This window comes from Plecotus auritus (assembly GCF_963455305.1).
Source record: "Plecotus auritus genome assembly, chromosome: 1".
In the NCBI taxonomy this organism is placed as follows: domain Eukaryota; kingdom Metazoa; phylum Chordata; class Mammalia; order Chiroptera; family Vespertilionidae; genus Plecotus; species Plecotus auritus.
Window position 1 is genome coordinate 10,705,392 of NC_137770.1, and position 27,326 is coordinate 10,732,717.

Here is a 27,326-nt window from a genome sequence, read left to right on the forward strand (position 1 = left end):
CTAAGGTGTATGGTAAGAACGAATCTTCTACCCATGAAATTGTGAGAAAGAATGTGTGCAGGACAATACGGTGTTTTGAGGAAGCGGGAGTGACCACATTCACATAACTTTTATTACAGTACTGGTAGCCCTGCGCACGAATCTGTGCACCCGTAGCTCTCTGCAGGGCCTGGCCGCTCCACGCCTGCAGCCCAGAGGCCCATCTGCGGCTGGATGGGGAGCGCTTGCCTCGTCACCAGGGCGACGAAGCAAGCATTCTGCCAGGCCGCTCACGCTGCCCGCTCTCAGCGGGTGCCCCCTGCCCCCTGGACTGGGGGACGAACTGAAGGGGCTGAGAGGACTGGGCGCCACCATCTTGTGGCTATGGGCGCCACCATCTTTGTGACGGAGTGACGGTTAATTTGCATATTGCCCTTTTATTAGATAGGATATTGTTATAATTGTTCTGTTTTCTTATTAGTTACTGTTGTCTTTCTGTGCCTAATTTATAAATGAAACTATCATAGGTGTGTATGTATAGAGAAAAAAACTAGTATATGTAGGGTTTGGTAGTATCCGCAGTTTCAGACATCCACTGGGGGTCTTAGGACATATCGCCAGTGAATAAGGGGGGGGCGGATACTGTATTTGAAAGATATTTTAAAGTTTGTTTTTGAAATTCTTGGTTTGTGAGTAGCACATTTCATGGACGCTGGGCTGTGACTTATTGTGTGTGCCCACATACCCACTTCTCGTATTTGGGGGTTAGGAGCAAGAGTACAGATGGAGACCGGCCACATCTGTGAGGGCTTCATACATTTCATACACGTGGCCGTGGACATCCTGGTCCCCACGTCCAAGACCCACTCACCCCGCCCCTTAAACAGTTCCCTCTTCCCTTCCTTGTGCCTAGGGGCATGCACCCAGCAGTGTGACCAGCGCTTGGAGGGACCCTGGAAAGAGACTTAGATTAGGGTTTGGTACAAGGTATTCCAGGATCCCAGATACCCGGAGTGTGGCCTTGAGGGGGTGGGATGGGCTGGTGTCCTTGGCCCTTGAAGCCAGGTGGCTATGCTGGAGGTGCTGGGTCAAAAGCTCAAGGCCCTGGGCGTGGACCCCCCAAGAACAAGGGTAGCAATGTGTCCTGAGGGATCCTTCCAAAGTAGGAGACTCGAACCCAGCAAGCGGTTTTAAGATAGCTTTATGTGCCCCGGCCAGTGTGACTCAGTGGTTGGAGCATCGGCCTACATACAGAAGGGTTATGGGTTCGATTCCCGGCATGCACCTGGGTTGCAGGTTTGATCCTTAGCCCCAATCCGGATGTATTCGGGAGGCAACCAATAAATGTGTCTCTCTCACATCAATGGTTTTTTTCTCTCTCTCTCTCTCACCCCTTCCTTTCCCTCCTTCCCTTGCACTCTCTCTAAAAATCAATGGAAAATATCCTCAGGTGAGGATTAACAACAACAAAAGATAGCTTTATGTTAATACCCAATTTAATCGATTAATAAAATTGACATAACTCCAACATAGCCTATATGTGTTTTTCTGGTCCCAGAATTTTGTGGAGGCTCCCAGTCCCTGTATCCACTGATGAGGTGGCCTGGCTGGGACCCCAGGGAGGGGTGGTGGTGGGGCTTCCGCAAATGGCGCTCAGAACACCACCTGCCTCTGCCCTCCGGGGCTTTGCTAATCGGACACAAGCCCTTCACAGAAAACAGGCAGCCTGGCATCGCAGTCTGCTGGCAGGGGCGGGCCTGCCTGCCGGTGCGTGGAGGACGGGGAGGCAGGGCCCCCTGGACTCCTGCCCCGGGCTGCGGGGCCGTGGGGAGCAGGAGCCTTTCCCAAGAGGCCTGGATGCCACTCAGGACGCTGGGCACACTGGCTCTCTCTTAGCTGAAGCTGCCCTTGCTAGAGGAATGGCCCACAGTCCATTCCTGCCCAGCGCTCTCGTCCTTCTGCCCCCTTTTATCACCTCCGGAAAACCTTGGTCAGCTGCCGGGTTGGCAACTTTGAACCCTTCCAAAACGCGCAACCTTCGAGATGTAGGGAGTTGCCTATTTTCTCATAAACTGCCCCCACCTCCACCTTTGGACTCCTAGTCAGTCCCTCCCCACCTTTTCTCCCGCACGTTCACCGCCCAGTTCTTCTTCCCCATCCCCCACATCACACATCTCACAGCCTGATTGCCAAGCATGTTATACCTGACAGAACCATCCCCACAACCTCAGTCTCAACATGAGCTGCCTCAGCATGTTGGGAGTGTCATGTTGACCCCACTGCCTAGACCTCCCCTCCCTGAGGTTCATGCTTCCTCCAGCCTTCTCTCTGCTCCTGGCCCTCTGCCCCTCTGCCTAGTGTGGGTGGAGGGGCCTCAAGGGACAGTGGGAAAATCTCAGGGCCCCCAACCAAAAGACCCTGATGTAGGCTCATCATAGTCATGTGATCTAGACAAGCTGTTAACGCTCTCTGGCCCCCGGTCACAAGGTCCCCTCTTCTGCTGTGATTGCCACCCTCCACCCCCCAAAAAAGATGCATTGGAGTCCTAACCCCTAGGACCTCAGAATGTGACCTATTTGGAGATGGATCTTTATAGAGGTGATCAAGTCAAAGTGAGGTCATCAGGGTGGGCCCTAATCCAATGTGATTGGTGCCCTCAAAAAGGAGAAATTGGGACCCACACGAGGACGACGTTGTAGAGACACAAGGAGCAGACAGCCATCTACAAGCAAAGAGAGGCCTGGGACAGACCCTTCTCTGCCAACACCTTGATTTCAGCCTTCCAGCCTCCGGAACTTCCCAGCTTGTGGCACTTTGTTACAGCAGCCCCGGGACACTAATCCCTCTGCCCTGCTGACTTCCTGAAATGGAATGACCACGTGGAGGTGCTGTGTAGAGGACAAAGGCCAAGGACTCACTCATACTGTGAGCAATCATTTGAGCACTTACAGTGTGCAGGGGCCACGCCCAAGTGCTGGGGTCAGCATGGCCAACTTGCATAAGTCCTTTCTTTGTTTCCTTTACTCTCTGGGCCAACTTTTTTTAAAAAAAAAAAAATATGTTTTTATTGATTTCAGAGAGAAGAAGGGAATGGGAGAGAGGGGGTAGAAACATCCTATCTAATAAAAGAGTGATGTGCAAATTAACCATCACTCTGCTACACCCACAAGCCACGCCCACCAGCCAATCAGGAGCAAATATGCAAATAAACCCAACCAAGATGGCTACGGCCACAGAGAGCAGGAGGGAGGCTTGGGTTTCCCCGGCGATGGAGGAAGTCAAGCTTTCCGCCTGCCCTTGCCAGCCTAGGCCTCCACTCAAGGCTACAAAGTTTCAATGATAGAAGATACATAAACCCAAACAGAAATGGCAGCAGCCAAGGAGCTGGAAAGAGCAGGAAGATAGGGTTGCCCCCGGCGATGGAGGAAGCCAAGCTTTCTGCACACCCTGGCGGGCCCAGGCCTCGCTTAAGGCTACAAAGTTTCAATTATAGAAGATACATAAATCCCAATAGAAATGGCTGCTGCCACTGAGCAAGCAGAAGGCTTGGCTCCGCTCCAGGCTACAAAATTTCAAATGTAGAAGATAAATATACCCCAGATACCAGGGCCTTCGCTTGGGTCACCAGGGGGCATGGCTGGCCTGCAAACCACCACAGGCCCCTCGCCCAGGCTGCCCCATGCCCCAAGGGAACCCCCACCCTGATCCAGGACACCCTTCAGGGCAAACCAGCTGGCTCCCACCCATGCACCAGGCCTCTATCCTATCTAATAAAAGTAATATACAGATTGATCATCACTCCAACACACAAGATGGCTGCCCCCCTGTGGTCAAAGATCCTGCCCCCATGTGGACACAAGATGGCCACCACAAGACGGCCAGCAGGGGAGGGCAGTTGGGAGGGACCAGGCCTGCAGGGGAGGGCAGTTAGGGGAAAACAGGCTGGCAGGGGAGCAGTTAGGCATGAATCAGGCTGGCAGGGGAGTGATTAGGGGGTGATCAGGCTGGCAGGCAGAAGCGGTTAGGGGCAATCAGGAAGGCAGGCAGGCGAGCAGTTTGGAGCCAGCTGTCCTGGATTGTGAGAGGGATGTCTGACTGCCCGTTTAGGCCTGGTGGGATCGGGCCTAAATGGGCAGTCGGACATCCCTCGAGGGGTCCCAGATTGGAGAGGGTGCAGGCTGGGCTGAGGGACACCCCCCTCCCCCGTGCACGAATTTCATGCACCGGGCCTCTAGTAAATAATGAGAGAGAATCCCTGAACGCCCCCTACTGGGGATTGAGACCACAACCAGGGCATGTGCCCCAACCAGGAATCAAACCGTGACCTTCTGGTTCATGGCTCAGTGCTCAAACACTGAATCACACCAGCCAGGCTCGGCCACCCTTTAAGTGGAATCCATCTCCAACTGTTACAGTTTTCGCAGCTCCTAAATAATCATTAAGGTGCATAGTAGGTACATAAGAAATGCCAATAGAATTGATTTCATTTAGATTTGTAATAGCTGCAAATGATCCAATGGACAAATTTGTATGTGGTCACAACCCACAGGTTGAGAACCGCTAGCAGGGTCGCCTAAGACCATCAGAAAACACAGATATTTACATTACGATTCATTAACAGTAGCAAAATTACAGTTATGAAGTAGCAACGAAAATAGTTTTATGGTTGGGGGCCACCACAACATGAGGAGCTGTATTGAAGGGTCACGGCATTAGGAAGGTTGAGAACCACTGCTTTAGGGCACAGGATCTTAGGCCCTAAGCGACAGCATCTATTTGCTTTCAGGACTTCATCCCACCTTGCTGGGCACAGGTCATGGCTTTGGAGACTGTTCTGAAGTGAAGTTACATTTTCTTGGTGTAGCCGACTGTAGATAAAAGGCATTTCACGCATGAAACATGCAGAATCTTAATAATCCCAATAATCCTGTAAGTCATTCTTAATAGACCTTTTGAGAGCTCTACTTTATTCTTCAGTAAGAAAGGAAGGGATGGAGGGAGGAAGAAAAAAACATACTTGGGAGTCCCTGCAGTGTGTGGACACCCAGTGATGCTGGGCAGAGGGTCTTCAGCATGAAGAGATGAGAATACCCAGCACATAATTTAGACTGCCATCTTTTCCTGCAAACAGTGAGTAATTATAGATGCCAAGTGTCTCAGGGAAAATCTGCTGGGCATATGGTCCTTTTTGGCCTTCATGCCACTTTTCTTTGCTTCTTCAGGGTCCAAAGAAACCAGCATGAATTTGCAGCTGGCCACAGCATCCCAACCCATGAAAAATAAATGAGGAAACATCTTCAAGTTCCATGGGGAACATGCTCCCATGTTCAATCCAAAACACACTTACTGAGCGTATGGTGTAAGGAAGGGTCCTCATGAAAGGAGTGTGCAACCTTGCCTGACAGCCCAGCTCCACAATCATTTATTGAGTGATTACTGAATACCAGGCACTGTGCTCAGTTGTGGGATGGGGGGTGTCGGGGGTGGGGGGAGACCAAGATGAATATGCCAAGATTCCTACCCCTAAAGGGGTTATAGATTCATGTGGAATATTCACAGAGGCACATATTTTCTTTTTCAGTCTCATAGCCACCTATAAAGGAGGCACAGTCATCACACTCATTTTACAGATGTGGCAACTGTGGCATGAAGTTCAACCACTTCCCTGTGTGGGGTTAGGAAGTAGATGAGGTGGAGTGTGGATGGAGCCTGGCTCTACACATTGGGCTAAAGTGGTAATTCCAAAAGATGTGAGAGATCACAGGGAACATTTGAGGCGGGTAGAGAGGTAAGCAGCCTGCAAGAGAGGACAAAGAAAATGCTTCCCTAGAGATGCTGAGAGGTGCAGAGAAGGAGTGACCCCAACAAGGAGACTGGGAGGCATCAGGAAGGGGGTAGATTTTGAGTTGAGTTTGAAAATTAATGAAGATTTTTAAAAATATACTAGGGGCCCAGTGCACAAATTCGTGCACATTGAAAGGAACTGCGGGCCACGAGGCTGTGGTGGGCACAGGGGCAGGACTCAGCCCATCCTCCGTGCCCTGCCCGGCCCCTCCCTCCATTGCCCCTGGTCCCCTGTCTGCCGGCAGCCCTTCTCCCAACGCCGCCGCTCCCACACACTGACCGCGCTGGCCCCGCTTGCACCTGCTGACAGCGCAGAGCGATTGGGGCCGGCACCGGTAGCAGGTGCAAGTGCTGAGTGGGACCACAGCACGCGGGAGCAAAGAATTTTCATTAACCACCAGAGGCTCACCCTGATGACAGCAACCGGCGGCCCACCTCGGTCTGGTGCCCCTGCTCACCTGCTTCACCATCCCGCCGTGGCCGATGCCCGCCATGTCCCCCACTCCGCCACCTGCTGGCAACACCCGCCACGTTGCTCGTGTGTCCCCCAGTGGTCAGTGCACATCACAGCGACCGGTTGTTCAGTTGTTCCACTGTTCCATCTATTTGCATATTAGCCTTTTATTATATAGGATTTTTATTGATTTTAGAGAGGAAGGGAGAGAGAGATAGAAGCATCAATGATGAGAGAGAATCATTGATTGGCTGCCTCCTGCATGCCCCCTACTGGGGATTGTGCCCACAACCCCATGCATGTGCCCTTGACTGGAATTGAGCCTGGGACCCTTTGGTCTGCTTGCCAACGCTCTATCCACTGAGCCAAACTGGCTAGGGCAAAAAATTGGTGAAGATTTTGATAGGCAAGGAGGCCAGGGGAGCCCAGCACAGATGCAAGCAGGAGCAGAGGCAGGACCCTGAGGGCTGGGGGTGCTGGAGAAGTTGAGAGGGATGTGGATGGAACAGAATCATCACTAAAAATAGCACATTAAAAAAATTATACACCATGACCAGAATATAAATTCCTGGAATTTATTCCTGGAATTCAAAGAGGGGTCAGCATATGAAAATCAATTGATGAAATACACCACTTAACAGAATATGGGGAATGGAGGAGCAAATGATTACCTCAATTGATGCCAAAAAATCATTTGATAATATTTAACACTACTTCATGATATAAACACTCAATAAACTAAGAATAGAAGGAAACTACCTCACCATAATAATGGCTATATGTAAAAAGCCCACAGCTAACATCCTATATAATAAAGAGGGGATATGCAAATTGACCATCACTTCGCCACAAAGATGGTTGCGCCCACAGCGGAGGCTGAGTTCCCGTAACGAACCTTAAGGAGCAATCAGCAGGGACCTGAGGCTGTGCCCACCCACCATGGGGCTTGACGGGGAACCTCAGGCCACACCCTCCTGCCCCGGTGCTGAGCCGGGGGACCTCAGGTTGCTCCTCCCTCCCCGATGCCAGGCTGGGGGACCTGAGGCCATGCCTCCCCGCCCAGTGGGGCTTGATGGGGGACCTCAAGGTGCACCCCCCTGCCCCAGTGCTGGGCTGGGAGACCTCAGGCTGCTCCCCTCACCCCAGGCTGGGGGACCTCAGGCCGCGCCCCCTGCCCAGCGGGAATTGATGGGGGACCTGAGGCTGTGCCCCCCTCCTGGTGGGGCTTGATGGGGGACCTAAGGGTGCGCCCCCTCCTGGCACCAGGCCGGAAGACCTGAGGCTGTGCCCCCCACCTAGCAGGGCTTGACCGGGGACCTCAAGGCACGCCCCTTGCCCAGTGGGACTTGACAGGTGACCTTCAGGCCACACCCCACGCCCAGTGGGGCTTGACAGGGGATCTCAGGCCGTGTCCCTCACCTGGCGGGGCTTGACGGGGGACCTCAGGCTGTACCCCCTGTCCCAGCGCTGGTCCAGGGGACCTGAGGCTGCACCCCCCCACCCGATGGGTCTTGACAAGGGTGGGACCAGCCGGGTCTGGATCTAGCCCAATGAGGGGGGGCCGGCCGGGTCTGGGTCTCATGCAATTTTGAGGCGCACATGGGTGGGCAGGGACTTGACTCTGGGTCCCATGGTGCACCCCAGACTCTGACAGGAGGAGGATTTTCATATGCATTTTACTATTTTTTTCATCTCTGACACTTCTATTATAGAGAAAGGACAAATAGCAATATTAAAATATTTCCTCTAATTAATCCCCCTTTTTTTTAAAAAAATATATGTTTTTAATATATTTTATTGCTTTTTTACAGAGAGGAAGGGAGAGGGATAGAGAGTTAGAAACATCAACGAGAGAAACATCGATCAGCTGCCTCCTGAACACCTCCTACTGGGGATGTGCCTGCAACCAAGGTACATGCCCTTGACCGGAATCGAACCTGGGACCCTTCAGTCTGCAGGTGGACGCTCTATCCACTGAGCCAAACCAGTTAGGGAAAAAATATATTTTATTGATTTTTTTACAGACAGGAAGGGAGAGGGATAGAGAGCCAGAAACATCAATGAGAGAGAAACATCGATCAGCCGCCTCCTGTACACTCCCCACTGGCTATGTGCCCACAACCAAGGTACATGCCCTTGACTGGAATCAAACCTGGGACCTCTGAGTCCACAGGATGATGCTCTATCCACTGAACCAAACCAGTTCGGGCTAATTAATCCCCTTTTAATATGCATGAATTTTGTGCACTGGGCCACTAGTACTTAATGATGAAAGACAAAGTTTTTCCTCTAATATCAGGAACAAGGCAAGGATGACTGTTTTCACTACTTCTATTCCACATAATACTTGAAGTGCTAGCCAGAGCAATTTGGTAAGAAAATGAAAAAAAGGGAGGGAGCATCCAAACTGGAAAGGAAGAAGTAAAATTATTTCTGTTTGCAGACAACATAATCTTATATGTAGAGGACCCTAATGATTTCCTTAAACAAGAAAGCTGTTAGAATTAATCAATGGATTCAGCAATGTTGCAAACATCAACACTCAAAAATAAGTGGTTTCTATCAACACTAATAAAAGAGAAAGATGCAAATTGACCATACCTTCACGATGCCCACCAGCCAATCAGGAGTGAGTATACAAATTAACCTAACAAAGATGGCGGGTTAATTTGCATACGCAGGTGCCGAGCAGCCAGGGACGGGATGCTTGCATCATCGCCATGGCAATGACACAGGCATTCTGCAGCGCCCCAGCCGCTCCGGGCCTCTGGGCAGCATGGGAAGGCGGAAAGGCGGCTCCGGCCTGAGTGAAGGCGGTGCTGGCAGCCAGGGGAAGGAAGACCCATTCTTGCACGAATCTTCATGCATCAGCCTCTAGTAGACTAATAATGAACACTGGAAAAAGGAAATTAAGAAAACAATTCTATTTACAATACCATAAAAAAAATGTAAAAAAACTTAATCAAGGAGATACAAAACTTGTATACTGGAAACTACAAAACATTGCTACAAGACATTTCTTTATTGGTGTCTGCAGACTCCAATAAGTTAATAGACATCCTGTGTTCATGGATTGGAAGGCTTAATATTGTTCAGATGTCAAAACTACCCGAAGTAATCTACAGATTTAATGTAATCCTTATCAGAGTCTCAATGGCATTTTTTTTAAGAAATGGAAAAATGCATCTTAAAATTAATTTGAAATCTTAAGGGATCCTGAATAGTCAAAGCAATCTTTAAAAAGACAATGTTGGAGGTCTTACACTTTCTAACTTCAAACATTACGAAACTAGAGTAATCAAAATAGCATGGTACTGGCATAAAGCAGACATGCAGAATAGCAGAGTAGAATAAAGAGTCCAGAAATAAACCCTCACACATATAGTCAAATGGTTTTCAACAAGGGTTCCAAGACCATTCATGGGGAAAGAACAGTCTCTTCCAGAAATGGCTTGGGAAAACTGAAAATGCAAAAGAATGAAGTTGAACCCTTACCTTACATCATACACAAAAATTAACTCAAAGTGGATCAAAGATCTAATAATGAGAGCTAAAACTATTAGCTCTTAGAGGAAAACACAGAGCTAAGACTACTGGTATTAACTCTTAGAGGAAAACAGAGAAGAAGCTTTATGACTTTAAATTTGTCAGTGATTTCTTATAAACATCAAAAGCACAGGCAACAAAAAATGGATAAATTGGACTACATCAAAATTTAAAACTTCTTTGTATTAAAGGACACAATCAACAGAGTGAAAATGCAACCTATGGGATGGGAGAAAAAATTTGCAAAAAATATATATGGTAAGGGGTTCATATCCAGAATATTTAAGGAACTCCAACAACTCAACAACAAAACAACCTAATTAAAAGATGGGCAAAAGATATTACTAGATATTTCTCCAAAGAGGATATACAAATAGGCAACAAGCTTATGAAAAGATGCTCAACATTGCTAATAATTAGGAAAATGCAAACCAAACCACAATGAGATATCACCTCACACCACTTAGGTTAGTTATTATCAAAAAGAAAAAAAAAAGTGCTAGAGAAGATGTGGGAAAACTGGAACCCTGTGTACTGTTGGTGGGAATGTAAAATGGTGCAACCTCTGTGGTAAACGGTATGGCAGTTTCTCAAAAAATTAAAAATAAAATTACCATATGATCCAGCAATTCTACTTCTGAGTATATATCCACCAATTTTAGCAAGATAGCAACCAAAACCTATATGTCCAAATGTAAAAGACATTAAAGAACAAGCCATAGTATTAGGGAAAATCCACACTGAACAAAATATACAGTATATGTCTAAACATGTTGAAATTGTTGAAATTGTAATTTAAACCACAAAAGCTATAAAATTATGCTGTTTTTTGCTAGACATTAAGTACACCTTTTCCTTCTTCCCCCAAATAAAATCATGGAACTTACTATTTAATCATACCTCAAAGCTTGAGCTTTCTGTCAGCACAAAGCAACAGCTACATAGACATAAAATGTTCATCTATCTATCCTATCTAATAAAAGAGTAATATGCAAATTGACCATACCTCCGCTACACCCACAAGCCATGCCCACCAGCCAATCAGGAGTGAGTCTGCAAATTAACCCAACCAAGATGGCTGCAGCCACATAGAGAGCAGGAGGCTTGGGTTTCCCCGGCAATTGAAGAAGCCAAGCTTTCCACCTGCCCTGGCGGGCACAGGCCTCCACTCAAGGCTACAAAGTTTCAATTATAGAAGATAAATAAATCCAAACAAAAATGGCAGCAGCTACAGAGCTGGAGAGAGCAGGAGGCTTGAGTTGTCCCCAGCAATGGAAGAAGCCAAGCTTTGGCAGCCCTGGCTTGCCTTGGCCTCCGCTCAAGGCTACAAAGTTTCAATTATTTTTTTTTAAATATATTTTATTGATATTTTTACAGAGAGGAAGGGAGAGGGATAGAAAGCTAGAAACATCGATCAGCTGCCTCCTGCACACCCCCCACTGGGGATGTGCCCGCAGCCAAGGTACATGCCCTTGACCGGAATCGAACCCGGGACCCTTCAGCCCACAGGCCAACGCTCTATCCACTGAGCCAAACCGGTTTCGGCCAAAGTTTCAATTATTGAAGATAAATAAATCCCAGATACCAGGGCCTCCGTTTGAGTACCCGGGGGGCATGGCCAGCCTGCAAACCACCACAGGCCCCTCGCCCAGGCTGCCCCACGCCCCAAGGGAACCCCCACCCTGATCCAGGACACCCTTCAGGGCAAACCAGCTAGCCCCACCCATGCACCAGGCCTCTATCCTATCTAATCCTATCTAATAAAAGAATAATATGCAAATTGACCATCACTTCAACACACAATATGGCTGCCCCCATGTGATCAAAGATCCTGACCCCTTGTGGACACAAGATGGCCACCACAAGATGGCCAGCAGGGGAGGGCAATTGGGAGGGACTAGGCCTGCAAGAGAGAGCAGTTGGGGGTGATCAAGCATGCAGGGGAGGACAGGTAGGGGTGACCAGGCCAGCAGAGGAGGGAAGTTGGGGGTGACTGTGCCTGCAGGGAAGGGCAGTTGGGGTGGCCCAGGCCTGCAGGGGAGAGCAGTTGGGGGGGACCAGGCCTGCAGGGGAGGGCAGTTAGGCATGAATCAGGCTGGCAGGGGAGTGGTTAGGGGGTGATCAGGCTGGCAGGCAGAAGCGGTTAGGGGCAATCAGGAAGGCAGGCAGGCGAGCAGTTGGGAGCCAGCAGTCCTGGATTGTGAGAGGGATGTCTGACTGCCCGTTTAGGCCCGATCCTGATAAGCGGGCAGTTAAACATCCCTCGAGGGGTCTCAGATTGGAGAGGGTGCAGGCTGGGTTGAGGGACATACACCCCCGTGCATGAATTTCGTGCACCAGGCCTCTAGTCCTATATAATAAAAGGCTAATATGCAAATTGTCCCCTCGACCAGGAGTTCCCTACCTGGATCGGGCCTAAACGGGCAGTCAGACATCCCTCGAGGGGTCCCAGATTGGAGAGGGTGCAGGATGGGCTGAGGCACACCCCCCCCCCCCCGTGCACGAATTTCATGCACCGGGCCTCTAATATATATATATATATATATATATATATATATGTATATATATATATATATATATATATATATCCATCGCAACTGAACGGACGACCAAACTGGCTGCATAGGGTGACCAGGCCGGCAGGGGGGTCAGTGAGGGGCGACCAAACGACCAAGCAGCAGGCTGCGAGGGGTGACTAGGCCTGCAGTGGGGGCAGTTTGGGGTGACCAGGCCGGCAGGGGGGGGGGCAGTGAGAGGCGACCAGGCTGGCAAAGAGGGGCAGTGAGGGGCAACCAGGCTGGAGGGGGGAGCAGTTGGGGGTGACCAGGCCAGTGGCGGGGGGGGGGGGCAGTTAGGGGCAATCAGGCAGGCAGGCAGGCAGGTGAGTAGTTAGGAGCCAGTGGTCCCAGATTGTGAGAGGGATGTCCAACTGACAGTTTATGCCCAATCCCCAGGATCAGGCCTAAACCAGCAGTCGGACATCCCCTGAGGGGTTCCAAATTGGAGAGGGTGCAGGCTGGGCTGAGGGCACCACCCCCATTCATGAATTTCATGCACTGGGCCTCTAGTATATATATAAAAACCTAATATGCAAATTGTCCCCTCAGGAGTGCAACCAGGAGACCGGGAATTCAATTGCTCACTATGATGTGCACTGACCACCAGGGGGCGGTGCAAAACAAAGGAAGGCCCCGGTCAGCAGCCAGAAGGCCCCAATTGGCCCTGATCACCGGCCAGGCCTAGGGACCCTACCCATTCATGAATTTCATGCACAGGGCCTCTAGTTTGTTAATAATTTCCCTGGCTCATCCAACTTACAATGCATATGACTTCAAAGACTACAATTTGGGGCAATGTTATGTAAACTGGAAAAAAAATTCAAGTTTCAAAACCTGCTCTTAAATTTATTTATAGGAGACCAGAGAAACCAAGATGGCAGCATAGGTAAACACCTGAAATTGCTGCCTAGCACAACCACTTCAAAACTACAACTAAAAGACAAAATGGACATCATCCAGAACCACAGGAAGGCTGGCTGAATGGAAATTCTACAACTAGAAGGGAAGAGAAAAGCACACTGAGACTCAGAGGAGGTGCTGAAGTAAAGTGCAGAGGTATGGAGGTGTGTGTGTGGAAAGGGCTGGCAACTGGGTACGCAGTTATCTTTCTCAATCGGGATGGAGACACAAGCTCCCGACTGCTCTAAACTCAAGTTCCAGGCGAGACTCTGGGGACCCAGACTCATACGGGGAGAAACTGGACTGTCTGGCATCGGGCGGAACTCAAGGGCGGCTTTCTCTCAGAGGTGCTTGCAGTGATTACCAAGGGACACTGAAACCCAGGGGCCTCATAGGGCAGGGCTGAAGGTCAACCATTGCTGTTTGCTCAGTCCTGTGGATTCCCTGAGACCCCACCCCACCCAAGCTGTGCACAGAGGCTTTTGCATATGAATGGCTTGGCCCTTTGCAATCTAAAATTACCTAACAAACTGCAGCTGGGACAGAGAGATCCAGAACATCCAAAAGAAGGCCAAGGCCCCACAGCAGCTTGCATTGTTTCACATCTGGGCCTCATCTGGACACCTCCAAACCCCAAACAAAGAAGAGAAATCTCCAGATCTCTCCGTAGCTCCTGCTGGGTGGCCTCAGGCAGAGGCTAACTTAGCACCTCCTTAGAGATCCAAGAGCCAGTGTACCAAATGGTCACAGTGGGACCATCCAGATTACAACTCCTCAGATTCATAAGGTATACACTCAGGGGGCAGACTCAGTGAGCACCAAAGCCCCACTGAAGCAAGTCTTGCCCCATAACGGTGTCTCCAGCACAGCAGTTCTCCCATTGTAGACACAGCTGATTCTCACAGCCCATTGGCCTGGAGGTAAATTCCTCCCAGTGATACCAACAACAATCAAGGCTTAACTACAACAAGACTGTGCACACAGCCCACAAAGGGTGCACCAAGGAAGTCCACCTCAGGTAACTGGGGAGGCTGAGCCACTGGGCCCTATAGGACACCTAGCACACAAAGCCACTCTAACAACACAGGGAAGCAACGAAAATGCAGAGACAAAGAAACAGGTCGTGCACAAATGACAAAAATGGAGGAAAGCAAACGACTGGATATAGAGTTCAAAACCACAGTTATAAGGTTTTTTAAGAATTTTCTAGAAAAGGCCAATAAATTTAGTGAGACCCTCAAGGATATGAAAAAGGACCAATGAGAAATTAAGTATACATTGACTGAAATAAAAAATATTATACAGAGATCCAACAGCAGACTAGAAGATCGTAAGAATCAAGTCAAAGATTTGAAATACAAAGAAGCAAAAAACACCCAACCAGAAAAGTAAAAAAAAAAAAAGAATCCAAAAATATGAAGATAGTGTAAGGAGCCTCTGGGACAACCTCAAGCATACCAACATCCGAATTATGGGGGTGCCAGAAGAAGAGAGAGAGCAAGATACTGAAAACCTATTTGAAGAAATAATGACAGAAAACTTTCCCCACCTGGTGAAAGAAATAGACTTACAAGTCCAGGAAGCACACAGAACCCCAAACAAAAGGAATCCAAAGAGGACCACACCAAGACACATCATAATTAAAATGCCAAGGGCAAAAGACAAAGAGAGAATCTTAAAAGCAGCAATAGAAAAACAGTTAGTTACCTACAAGGGAATACCCATACGACTGTCAGCTGATTTCTCAACAGAAACTATGCAGGCCAGACGGAAGTGGCAAGAAATATTCAAAGTGATGAATAGCAAGAACCTACAACCAAGATTACTTTACCCAGCAAAACTATCATTCAGAATTGAAGGTCAGATAAAGAGCTTTACAGATAAGAAAAATCTAAAGGAGTTCATCACTGCCAAACCAGTATTATATGAAATGCTGAAAGGTATTCTTTAAGAAGAGGAAGAAGAAGAAAAAGGTAAAGATAAAAATTATGAAGAACAAATACATATCTATCAACAAGTGAATCTAAAAATCAAGTGAATAAAAAATCTGAGGAAAAGAATAAACTGGTGAATATAATAGAATCAGGGGCATAGAAAGGGAGTGGACTGACAATTCTCGGGGGGGGGGGAAGGGTGTGGGTGGAGACTGGACAAAAATCGTACATCTATGGATGAGGACAGTGGGGGTTGGGGGTAAGGGCAGAGGGTGTGGTGGGAACCGGGTGGAGGGGAGCTTTTTGGGGGGGGAAGAGGAACAACTGTAATAATCTGAACAATAAAGATTTATTTTAAAAATTATTTATAGGACACTCAGGTCATTTTTACTCTTCTATAATAATAAAAGCATAATATGCTAATTAGACCAAACAACCTTCCAGATGACCTTCCAGATGAAGCCGGGGTTGGGAGGGCCGAGGTGGCCAGTGCCAATGCAGGGGCCGAGCCCCTTGCATGAATTTCGTGCATCGGGCCTCTGGTAGTAAGATAAAGCTGTTGCACTGTCCACCTTGGTATAGTAAGAGTGTACATTACCAGATGCCAATTTGAGGGACTAGAGATAAGTCTTAAAAAGTACTGTGTTTCTTCATGGCTGAATAAGGTAATCCTATATAATAAAAGGCTAATATGCAAATAGAACGAAAGGCACAACAACCAGAACAACCAAACAACCGAACAATCGGTCACTCTAATGTGCGCTGACCACCAGGGGGCGTGTGCAGAACATGGCGGGCATTGGCCACAGCAGGATGGTGGAGCAGGTGAGAGGGACCGCCAGACCAAGGCGGGGTGCCAGTTGCTGTAAGCGGGGCGAGCCTCTGGTGTTTACTGAAAATTCTTTGCTCCTGCGCACCACAGTCCCACCTGGCACTCGCACCTGCTGCTGGTGCCAGCCCCGCTCACACCCGCTGCCTGGGCCTGGCACTGGTCCTAATCACTGGGTGCCATCAGCGGGCGCAAACAGCAGCTGCCAGCCCCGATCATCCCTGAGGGCTTCTCCACCTCCCCCTGCTCCTGAGGGGCCATTGGGGCAGCAACCGCTGCTCACACCTGCTGACAGCGCCGGCCCCGCTCGCATCCACTGCTGGCGCCAGCCCCAATCGCTCCGCACCATCAGCATGTGGGAGCGGCAGCAACAGGAGCGGGGCTGCCAACAGACAGGGGACCGGGGGCTGCGGCAGGAGGGGCTGGGCAGGGTCGCAGAGGATGGGCTGAGACTTGCCCCTGTGCCTACTGCAGCCTCACGGCCCACAGTTCCTTTCAAGGTGCACGAATTCGTGCACTGGGACCCTAGTCTATATGTATATAAAAGCTTAAACGACCGTCTGACCATTCGACTGTCCGACCAGTAGCTATGACACTCACTGACCACCAGGGGGCAGATGCTCAACCCAGGAGCTGCCAAGCTGCAGTGACTTGGCAGCTGCGGTTCTCAGGTGACACACCCGGAACCAGAGAGGAGGGAGCCTGATTCTGGGGTGCTTCACCAGAGAACTGCCCTCTCGTAATCCGGGACCCCTTGGAGGATGTTGGAGAGCTGGTTTCAGCTCGATCCCTGCAGGCCAGGCCAAAGGACCTCTAGTTAAAAATAAGTTTATGCTCACATTCTGCTAAAGACCTGTTTACAATCTCAGCACCTAATAGTTTCTAACCAGCTCCAAGAATCCCTATCAGGTTAAATGATGGCTCAGTGTTCTTCAAAGGAGCCAAATGTTTCAGCAGCTTAAGTCATTCAGAACCAAAAAATTTAAGAATGACCAAAATCAAATCTTTATTTTTATAACTGTATAAATGTGATCCAAATGTGTCCATCACTAATTTTTCAAAAAGAAACATGCTGTAAATAAGCAAACTACATCTGTTCACTGATATGTGTATGGACTCCCGAGGTGTCTCATTGGGGCTTAATTACAGACCACTCCGAGCAATACGTTTTTAGCAGAAAGTGGTATAGCATGATGTTAAGCCATGTTAGCTTTTGCACATACATGTTGCACCTCTGGCTGATGATGCAGAACGATTCTCAGCATTACAGATAAGATGGGCTGCACCCACCCCTATAAATGGCCTCAATAGCAATGTCAGCGTCCTTGTTGTCAGATTTCACAGCTTCAACTTTCAGTACACTGGCAGTCTCCAAATACACCACCTCCATATTCTCATCTTCATCTTCTTCTTCACCACCAGAAGATTCCTCCTTTGCTTCCTTCAACCACTTTATAAATGGTTCTGCTTTGACACGAATCTCTTTGGCAAGTTCTTTTCAAACATATTTCTTTGAGGCCTTTTCTGACCGGCTGATGATGACCTCTTCCTCCAAAAGGTCTGCGTCATACATTTCCTTCAGGATATGTGGAATCTTGGAGATGAGCTGAGCTTGATGCACTGCTGCCGCACACTCCAAACCATGAAGAAGGTAACGTTGAGCTTTTCTATTGTGACAAAATCGTAGGAAATGGTGCCTGTATTTTTTCATCTGTTCTCTAATCTTCTCATTAGAAAGAACTTTGGTCAAAACAAGAGGTCCCATAGCTTTTACATTCAGTCTTTCTGCTTCGGCAACAATTTCTTTGTCCGATGAGTCAATAATACCATCTTCTTTCCTTTTCTTAACAAAATCAAACAGGATATTGACCCGTTCTTCAACAGTTCTTTCCAAACCATCACTGAGTGTTAGAACGTTTGCATGGCCATTCTGTGCTTCTGAGCTTCCTCAGTGGTATCCTCCCCCAGTCATCATCCTCTTCTTCTTCCACAGCATGTGGAGGGGGACTGGTTTCATTTGATGGAGGTGGTGGTGGTGGTGGTGGTGGTGGTGGTGGTGTCGTCTCTCTGCTGGGCACAGAGCTGTTTTCCTTGTCTTTGCCCTTCCTATTTTTCTTTTCTCTTTCTTTCTTTCCTGTACCACTGTGATTGTTCTCAGGTGGGTTTTTGAGAATGAATGTGTGGAGTTTACGATGTGTGTCAAGCATGCCTTGATAACCACAGGCTTTACAAGAATTAGCTATTGTTTGCTTCTTTGGTTTGACATGCAGCTCTGTTTCAGGATTCTCACACTCAGAACAAAAAACAAAATTTTTAATGAATCCATCCAACATGCCTTGCAGCCTATTATCCTCATGAGATCCATGGACAATGTAACGATCATTCTTAACATCAAATTGGGTCTGTGCTCCAGCTCACAACCAAAATATTTGGTGGGATGCGTTGGAAGCTGGTTAAGCGCCTTTGTAACGTCAACCATCTATAATAATAAAAGTTGAACGACCTTCCGGACATCATTCCAGACATCATTCCAGACATCCTTCCCAACGAAGCCCCAGTGGCGGGGGCCAGGCAGAGGTGGTTAGGGGCAATCAGGCAGGCAGGTGAGTGGTTAGAGGAGATCAGGCAGGGAGGAAGGCAGGCGAGTGATTAGGAGCCAGCGTTCCCGGATTGCAAGAGGGTGCAGGCCAGGCTGAGGGATCCCCCTCCCCCCTGCCCTGCATGAATTTATGAATTTCGTGCACCGGACCTCTACTGTTGACTATAACTGTCTTGATTCCGTTTCCTTTGCCCTCAATCTTGGCAATCAGACGGGGCATGTTGTAGCGATAGAACTGGTCTGACACACTGCGGTTGACGTTGACAGACATTCTGGCTTATTAGTGGCTTTATCAATAAGATGAAGAGATCTTTGATTGCAACTTTTTGGTACCTTCTGTCTGGAGAAGAAGAGATGACATAAATGACTGCAAAAGCTCTCGGTGTCTGACATGAAAAGTTTTTGCCACCGAGGCTGTAAGCTCCTTGCTTGTGTGCAATATTCCCCCAATACAGGTACCAACGGCTGCGCAACAGCTCGTTTTAGTCAAATAAAGACATAAACCCGCCCTAACCGGTTTGGCTCAGTGGATAGAGCATCGGCCTGTGGACTGAAAGGTCCCAGGTTCGATTCCGGTCAAGGGCATGTACCTTGGTTGCTGGCACATCCCCAGTGGGGGGTGTGCAGGAGGCAGCTGATTGATGTTTCTCTCTCATCGATGTTTCTAACTCTCTGTCCCTCTCCCTTCCTCTCTGTAAAAAATCAATAAAATACTTAAAAAAGAAAAGAAAGAAAGAAAAAAGTCATAAACCCAACGCTGCTCGCCGGGACTGGGATGAAGTGAGGCCCGCGGGAGCTGGAGTCCGAGGAGGGGCAGCGGAGGAGGAGCGCGGCGAGCAGCGGCTCCGCAGGCGCTGAGCAGCGGGGAGGGGGTGCCCAGCGACGTCCCGGGTCCACACCCGTCAGCGGCCGGGGCCTGGCGACCTGGCGCGGAGAGCTGGCGCCGTGAGCCACGCGGACGGGCGCCTTCCCCGCCAGCCAGCGTCCCTCGGCGGTCGAGGAGGCGGGGAGGACTGGGGAGGGGCGCGGGGCCGCCACCGAACGGTACACTTTTAAATAGTTAGCAATGGTGGTTTTTATGTTGTGTGTATTTTACCACTAACATACCATAAACATTTGTTTAGCCCTGATCAGTGTGGCTCAGTTGCTTGGGCGTGGTCCCAGGCACCAAAAGGTCACTGGTTCAATTCCCAGTCAAGGTGTGTGCAGGAAGGAGGCAGCCAGTCCATGTTTCTCTCTCTGTCTCCTTCTCCCTTCCCCCCTCTCTCTCTAAAATCAACAAACAACTTCAAAAAAATGAGCAGCGTAAAGAAGTTGTTTTTTTAAAAAGGTGGTCTTGCTCCCTTGCAGTTAGTTATAACCTGGGTGGCAGTTCCTGTGAAAGGCCGTCTTTCCATCTCCCAGGACAGACCTCACCTATTATCCCGGAGGGGATTGCGCTCACTGGAGCGGGCACCGCAGAGTTCCGTCCAGATGGACAATTCCTTCTGCAGGGAAGTCTGCAGACACAGTTCTGGCCTCACACCCACTCGCTTCTGCGTTGCTCACAGTAACACAGAGGGGCGGGGTGGTGTGTCCTAGCGTTTCACGCGGTTTAGACCGAGCTTGCTCCACGCGTACTGCTGACACCTGCGGCAGGAGGTGTCTTTGTCATGGGCTGTCCTGTGCACTGCAGGATGTTTAGCAGATCTAACCTCTAAATGTCAGTAGCACAGGCGCCCCCCTTCCCCCCACCCACCACCCCCGCCACTCCTCAGCTGTGACAACCAAAATGTCTGCCAGGTGTCCCCTGGGAGAAAGCATCGCCCCCATTTGAGAACCATTGATTTACAGGGTTTGAGCCAAGGCCACAGAATCTTCTCTTGCTGGAAACCAAGATCAACAGTAATTCATATAAATGTGAGGAGGCCACCAAAAGGCTGAGTTTGGACTCCCTTTGATAGTCACAGGGTGAATGTTTACATTTTATCACCTACGGCTGCCTCAATGGCCTAAAACCGTGGTCGGCAAACCGCGGCTCGCGAGCCACATGCGGCTCTTTGGCCCCTTGAGTGTGGCTCTTCCACAAAATGCCACGGCCTGGGCGAGTCTATTTTGAAGAAGTGGCGTTAGAAGAAGTTTAAGTTTAAAAAATGTGGCTCTCCAAAGAAATTTCAATCGTTGTACTGTTGATATTTGGCTCTGTGGACGAATGAGTTTGCCGACCACTGGCCTAAAACAAACTCCCCCAAACCTGATAATCTTACTGTTTACTAAATATTACCACTGATATGTCTGTTTGCATTCCCAAAGGCAATTGTGTATTCTAGTAAATAAAAGCAGCTGGGAAAGGAGACTCAGTGGAACTTGACTACTACAGTTGAGCTTTTCCCTGGCTTCCCCCCATAATCAAATGAATATTTCTTGTCTTGTGTATCAATTTGTGCATCAGCTCTTTCTCCAAGCCTTTGAACCCGAAAGCCACATTCTCAGTCATCTCCCATTCCTCCCCCTTACAGACTTATCCTCCAATAAGACCCCCTGAGAGCCACTGCCACCCTTCTTGTCCCTGCTCCATCCAGGGAACATCACTGGCCTCCTGGCCCTCTGGCTCCAAGTGGCTGGGCCAGCGGGAGGCACAGGTGAGAGAGGAGAAGGGGAGAGAGGTCGGAGTATTTCCCCTCCCTCCCTCCTTCCCTGCGCACTGGGTTCTGATGGCGACTCAGCCTGGTTCTGGGAGCGCCAATGCCTCCCTCTGCCCAGTTAGAGGAATGGAGCCAGCTCCCAGGCCATCAGCCCAAGTGTGCTGTACCCTCTGCAATCATTTGCTTGACCCCTGCATACCTCTGCACATAGATTTTTCATTAATTTACTTCCAGTTAGACCTTCTTGACTGGGCCATCTATTTCCTGACTGTGAAAACCAATAACCCCAAACTTAGGACAAGAACTCAAACTCAACACTTAGCACCCTGCAGCTATGTATCCAGGCCTTGCTTCCAGTACGTTTCTGCCACCTGCCACCCCGGGAATGTGCCCTCCCCCCTCGGAAGCCTCCTGACCCTGGGTCGCTAATGCTCTTATGCTATATGCCTCCCCACCTCATCCTGCCTTATCCCTGCCCCTGGACATAGGGATTTGGGAGGAAAAAGAAAGTAATTGTATTTCACCCTGTGCACACGGACATGGAATTATATTCTGTGCTGCTTCTCATTTTCCTCAATTCTTGGATATAAAACTTACTCAAATGTTTTTAAAACATTTTTTAGAACTTTCATAGGTTGTTTTAGAACAATCTATGACACTCCCGTTTTGAATCTTCATTTGGTTTTTGTAGAAAGTACTCCAGGCATGAGCTGCGGCGTCAGTGGAGTTTATTCCCAATCGGCAGGGACTGGTGGCATCTCTCAAAGCTCTTCAAGGGCCAGGCAAGAGGCTTGCCTTTATCTAATAGAGCTCTCTGGGTGCCCTTGGGCCTTGAGGTGGTGACTTTTGGGTGTTGCCTCAAAAGTGAATAGCACCTCACATCCAATCTTTGTCCACTGGAGGGCCACGAAATGCACTGAGCGCTTGCTGTGAGCCAGGCACTGTGGTCAGCAGCATTTACATGGACAGTTTCAATGTAATATGACTTCAGTTGCTCCCTACTCCTTCACCCCAAATCTGCAGGCAAGTTTGTAGTGCTGAATCAATAGGCCCACATTTATTTATTTATTTTTAATATATTTTATTGATTTTTTTACAGAGAGGAAGGGAGAGGGACAGAGAGTTAGAAACATCGATGAGAGAGAAACATCAATCAACTGCCTCCTGCACACCTCCTACTGGGGATGTGCCCGCAACCAAGGTACATGCCCTTGACCGGAATCGAACCTGGGACCCTTCAGTCCGCAGGCGGACGCTCCATCCACTAGGCCAAACCGGTTAGGGCAATAGGCCCACATTTAATAAGAAATATGGACATGAAACGAGGAAAAGATGAAGGGAGGAGAGCAGTGGAACTTCTCGGGTGGGGAGCACCTCCGGGGTGGCCTTGAAGGATTCACTGTCCAATCCAGGCCATGGGCAGCCCCTTTCCAGGAGAGGTGGGGCGGAGAGCTGTGATGCAAGAGTACTGGAGGCATGGACTTATCTCTGAGAAGCTCCCAGCCCCCTTAGAGCTTTGTGATCATAGTTTTAGAACTAAATCTTTTTTATATGGATTTATACTGGGTTTATTATATTGATAACATGCATTTTATTTTTAAATGAAATATTATTTAATTAACGAGGGCATTGCTCTGCACGTCCTATATTTTAACTACTTGTTTTGGAGAAACTATTAACCCACTTAAAAGACTAATCAAAACCCATTTCTTCTGCACATATAGCTGTTTGAGGTTGTGCAGTTCATCGGCAATTATTTCTCTGAAAGCCCACATTTAGACACCTGCAGGCAGAACTTACTTTCAGGACCTCCTACACACTCCTCACTTTAGGTCCTCCCTCTACCCCCCACCCCCGCCCCTTTTCTGTCTTTTAGCTTTCCCATTGCTGAGCAGCACAGAATTGCCAAAATGCTTTGCCTGGCAACTTTCAATGAAAAACGAAAACCGGGACCTAAGAGAACGCAATGAATTCCAAGTGCCCAGTTAAGATCTAGCTCCTTAATCATCGCGGGTGATGCTCCAATACTTCTCAGAAGTGAAATCCGTTCACTGCTAGATCTTACTGCCTCCTGTGTTTCTTCAATCGCGATGCCTGTCATCGGGTCTCCACTAAGTTTTGGCACTGGACAGAATGTGGGAGTAAATAGTATGCACAGCATAGTAAACTCATCTCCCCAGAGTCATTAGCGAGGTAAGAGAATCTTGTGACCAGTGGTCATAATAATAGAGGTTTCCTCGCATGGCTATGATCAAGCCAATTAAAGAATTGAAATACACTGGAGCTGCTGGAGCCTAGGGATGGGCATCGGTGGGCGGGGCCTACGTTGGAGGAGGCGGGACCGGGACTGGTAGGCGTGGCTGACGCTGGAGGAGGCGGAACGGATACAGGTGGGCGGGGCCTAACGGGGCCCGGCGAAACCGCCGCTCCGGCGATTTCCGGGCCTCCCTGCCGTTCCGTGCACTCGCGCGGGTGCCTTCGAGTGCGGCGAGCACCACAGCGAGGGGGCGAGGCCAGGAGGCCGCTGTTCGCGCCGGTCCGCGCCCCGCCGACTGCACTAGTTGTTGCCATCCGTTTCAAACGTGCTCTTTCCACGCCTTATTTGCCCCCTGCTCTCTCCATCCCGCACCTCCACCGTGAGCACCGGTCTGTCCCTGCAGCCGCAGCCCCACACCCCCTCCTCTGACTCGGCTCGGCTTTCCGGGCCGGAACCTCGCTGCTGCCGCCGCCGCCACCAGGCCTGAGACTGACGTGAGCCGGAGCGCGACAGAGAAGAGTGAGACGAGGCCCAGCTTAGGGAGCAGGGATGCAGGAGAACGTTAGGGCACGTGAGGGCGCCTTGGCCAATGGTAGGCCGCCTAGAGGGAGGGGGCGTGGCGTAGGCGGGGGCGGGGCGGGCGGCCCGGGATCGGCGGGCTGGGAAGGGGAGGGGCTGCCCGGGGGAGGGAGGGGAGGGGTGGCTCGGGGGAGGGGCGGAGAGACGCCGCCGCCGCCGCCGCCGCGGCTGCCGCAGCCTCTGGGAGCCTGGAAAAGGGGAAGCGGGAGCGAGCGAACGGCTCAGTCCCCGGGGCGGCGGCGGCGGCGGCCGGGAGGGCGCGACGGCCGGGGCGGGGGCGCTACTGCTGCTGAGGGGCCGGCAGCAGGAGCGGCAGCGGCGGCGGCCCGTACCAGCCATGCCGAATAAAAACAAGAAGGAGAAAGTGAGTCGGGGCCCGGGTCACGGGACGGGCCGGCGGGAAGGGGAAGGGGCCGCGCGGAGGGCGGCAGGGAACTGCCCGGGAGCGGGGCGCGGCGAGGCTCGGGGTCCTGCGCCTTGACCCCCCGACCCCGGAGTCCTGAGGGCTCTGGGGGCGCCGCTCTGCCCACTCCCGGGGTGGGGGCGGGGGCGGGTCGCGCCGAGGCGGCGGTGCCCAGGCCGGGGCGGGGGTCCTGACGCCCGGCGTGGGCACCGGGGCGGCGCGCGCGGTGGGCGTGAGGGGGCAGGTGCGGTCGCGGAGGTGGTTGACCCAGCCTCGCATACCTGGAATGGGGCTTCGGGGTGGGGGCTGCAGACGCCTCTGAGGGACCCCGGCCGCGGAGAAGGGGAGCGAATGGACCGCGTTTAATGCTTATGAAGAGCGGTCTGCTCTCCAGAGGGCCGCCCTGGACTCTGAAATACTATCATTATCGGGGTGGCGGCGGGGATGGCTGTGAGCGTGTGTGCTGCGTGTGCATGGGGGTGGCGGGGTGTTTCTGCTTCAGGTGCAGCTCTAGCGTTTCGGTGTCACCCCAGAAATCCCCGCTCACGGGGCTTATCTGGGAGGGAAGAAAGGGATGAGATGTGGATCTTTCAAAATGCCGACAGCGCTGTATAAATGTGGGTTTATCTGTTTCTGCTTAAAGTTTTCAACCCAAGTACGTAAAACAAGGGGAATCTGAAAATGAGTGTGTGGGGGGTGGCGTCGCAATACTGTATTTCTAATTAAACAATATGATGGAGAATTTCTAGACGGTGTTGATTAAACCCATTGTAATGGTCTGAATCCATTTTTAAACTGTATTTTGATTTATCTGTTGTTTAGCAGTCTAAAACTTTGAGAAGCCTAATTAATCCTGCTTGATGTTTCCCAGGAAGTACCAAAAGCAGGAAAAAGTGGAAGAAGTTTAAAAGAAGCACAAGACACAGTAGAACCAGAGGTAACTATTCTGAGATACTCACTTTCTACTTTTTCGTGAACAGCTCTGAGCTTAGGATAGAAAAACCGAGGCTGATAAAACTTAGGGTTTTGTCATGTTTCCCTGTGTGAGATTTTTTCTAGTGTCTGTCATCACCTCGTTTTAAGTTACTTTGGTTTTTATTATTCTACTCTGGGTAGATATGCGTGTGTCTGAGAATTGTGCCTGTTGGTGCTGCTAGTAATTTCAGTTTCATTCCCTCCACCTCAAATCTAGCAGCCATCCAGCAGAGACTGGGGTCATGGGCTCTCTCCAGCTGGAGTTGTGCATGTTCCTTTTAGCTTTCATCCTGCCCCTTCCTTTGCAGGTGCCAGGTCCCTCTCTCAGCAGCTCATTCTCCTTCCACCACCTTGCTGTGCCGGATGCTGCTGGTTTCCTGGGCCAGCTCTTTGATGTCTGATCCCCTTAGCCTCTTTCCCCAATAGTGTTGCTATATTTTTGGTTTATCTGGTTTGGGTATATTTATATAGTCTTCTACCTTTCATGTTTTCTTTCTGTCTGTATTGGCCAGTTCTGACTTCTTTTGCTTCCTCACTTGGGGATCATTGTGGAACAGCTGAAATGCCCAGTGCAGGTTGTGTCTACCCAGGGAAGTCAGTGTGGTCCCTGACACAGTTGTGCTTTGAGAGCATTTGCAGAGCCAGCCCCTGGCTTTGCCTTTTCTTCCTTGTGACTAGGCTGAGGGTCCAGGGAGTGGTCTGCAGCCAGGCGGAGCTAACAGGCCCTTTTGAATCACTGGGAGCAGAGAAGCTGCTTGATGCAGTGGCCTGGTTCTCCTCCAGAGCCGGATCCTGGAGGTCTCTGGTCTTATCACAGATGGCATTAATTTGCCAATGTCAGACCCCTTCCTGTAAGCCAAATTAGAATGAGTTCAATTCTGTGTGGCCATTATTTGCAGTATTCTGTTTTTGAGCCCCAGGTTATCTTGGATGTATTCTAAGCATTCGGCAGGTGGTTTATTCCAGCAAATCTCTTGCCCTCCCCAAATCAAAAAGTGGAAATCCTAAAGATTCCTTAACTATCTGTAGTTAGGGATTGTCTGTGCCAGTCTTTTCCTGCCCTTTCCTTATAGCAGACAATCAAGTTTTACTGTTCTTGCATTTGACTTGCTTACTTCCGTTTCACTCTTTTGACTACATTGACTCAAATGGAATTTAGTGTCTCTGAGAGGGTGCTTTTTGTTTTCTTTCTGTTAGTTTGTGGATCTTTCATTAAGGCTGCTAAGACCTCCTAGTGCTCCCCAAGCCTTTCTTGCTCACATACCTGCTCCTCTCACTGTTCTCATCACAAAGATGTATCCGTGGGTATGGTTCTTTTATTCCTGTTTTAGTGGAAAGAACCTGGCTATAAGGATGGATAATATGAAGTTTGAGCCTGAAAAAGCCATCAGTAACTGAAAGATACCAAAGCCACTAACATGTAAAATGTTTTTAAGGTGGATGGAGTTCCCAGAATGTCAGTTGAGGAAGACACTTGAGGTGTGGCCTGCATTGTCTGATGTGATGCCCCAGTTGTCTTTTTGTATTTTTTCTGTTGCTACTGTCTTGAGAGGCAGACCTACAGAGCTTGAAATTACCCCTACAAAATACTGACCTGCCAGGTCCCTCACTACTTCCTCATAAAGATACCAGAGGCAACATGGCATATTAAGCATGACACTAGGCAGATGACTGTGTAAATTATTTTGCAGGAATACAAATTGAGGCACTTAAGTTCATCTGAACTTTGAGTCGAACCTTACTTTTTTATTGTTGTTTTCTCCCCTTAGTCTTCATCTTGCTTCTTCACATCGAGTCCCACCCACTTAGCAAACATGATTGACTCACACTCTTTTCCTCTCCTGC

The 27,326-nt window shown here is 49.7% G+C and overlaps 1 protein-coding gene and 1 pseudogene across 7 annotated transcripts in view; one reads left to right on the plus strand and one right to left on the minus strand.

Moving 5' to 3' along the window:
* Nucleotides 1-17,308: 17,308 nt before the first annotated feature.
* LOC308255826 (eukaryotic translation initiation factor 5-like) lies at nt 17,309-18,914 on the minus strand (annotated as a pseudogene). Its single transcript has 2 exons — nt 18,801-18,914; nt 17,309-18,523 (listed from the first exon to the last, which is right to left on the minus strand). The product of its transcript is annotated as a eukaryotic translation initiation factor 5-like (transcript).
* Nucleotides 18,915-23,655: 4,741 nt separating this feature from the next.
* The window catches only part of PPP2R5C (protein phosphatase 2 regulatory subunit B'gamma), a 145,669-nt gene continuing 141,998 nt past the window's right edge, over nt 23,656-27,326 (plus strand). For 3 of the 6 annotated variants that reach the window (XM_080647523.1, XM_080647525.1, XM_080647526.1), the window contains exons 1-2: nt 24,342-24,467; nt 25,378-25,443. In XM_080647523.1, coding sequence (XP_080503649.1) covers nt 24,441-24,467; nt 25,378-25,443 — 93 coding nt within the window. In that variant the 5' untranslated portion in view covers nt 24,342-24,440. Of the gene's footprint in view, nt 24,117-24,341; nt 24,468-25,377; nt 25,444-27,326 lie in introns of those variants that run through there. The other 3 variants (XM_080647528.1, XM_080647524.1, XM_080647527.1) reach the window with 3 other exon arrangements.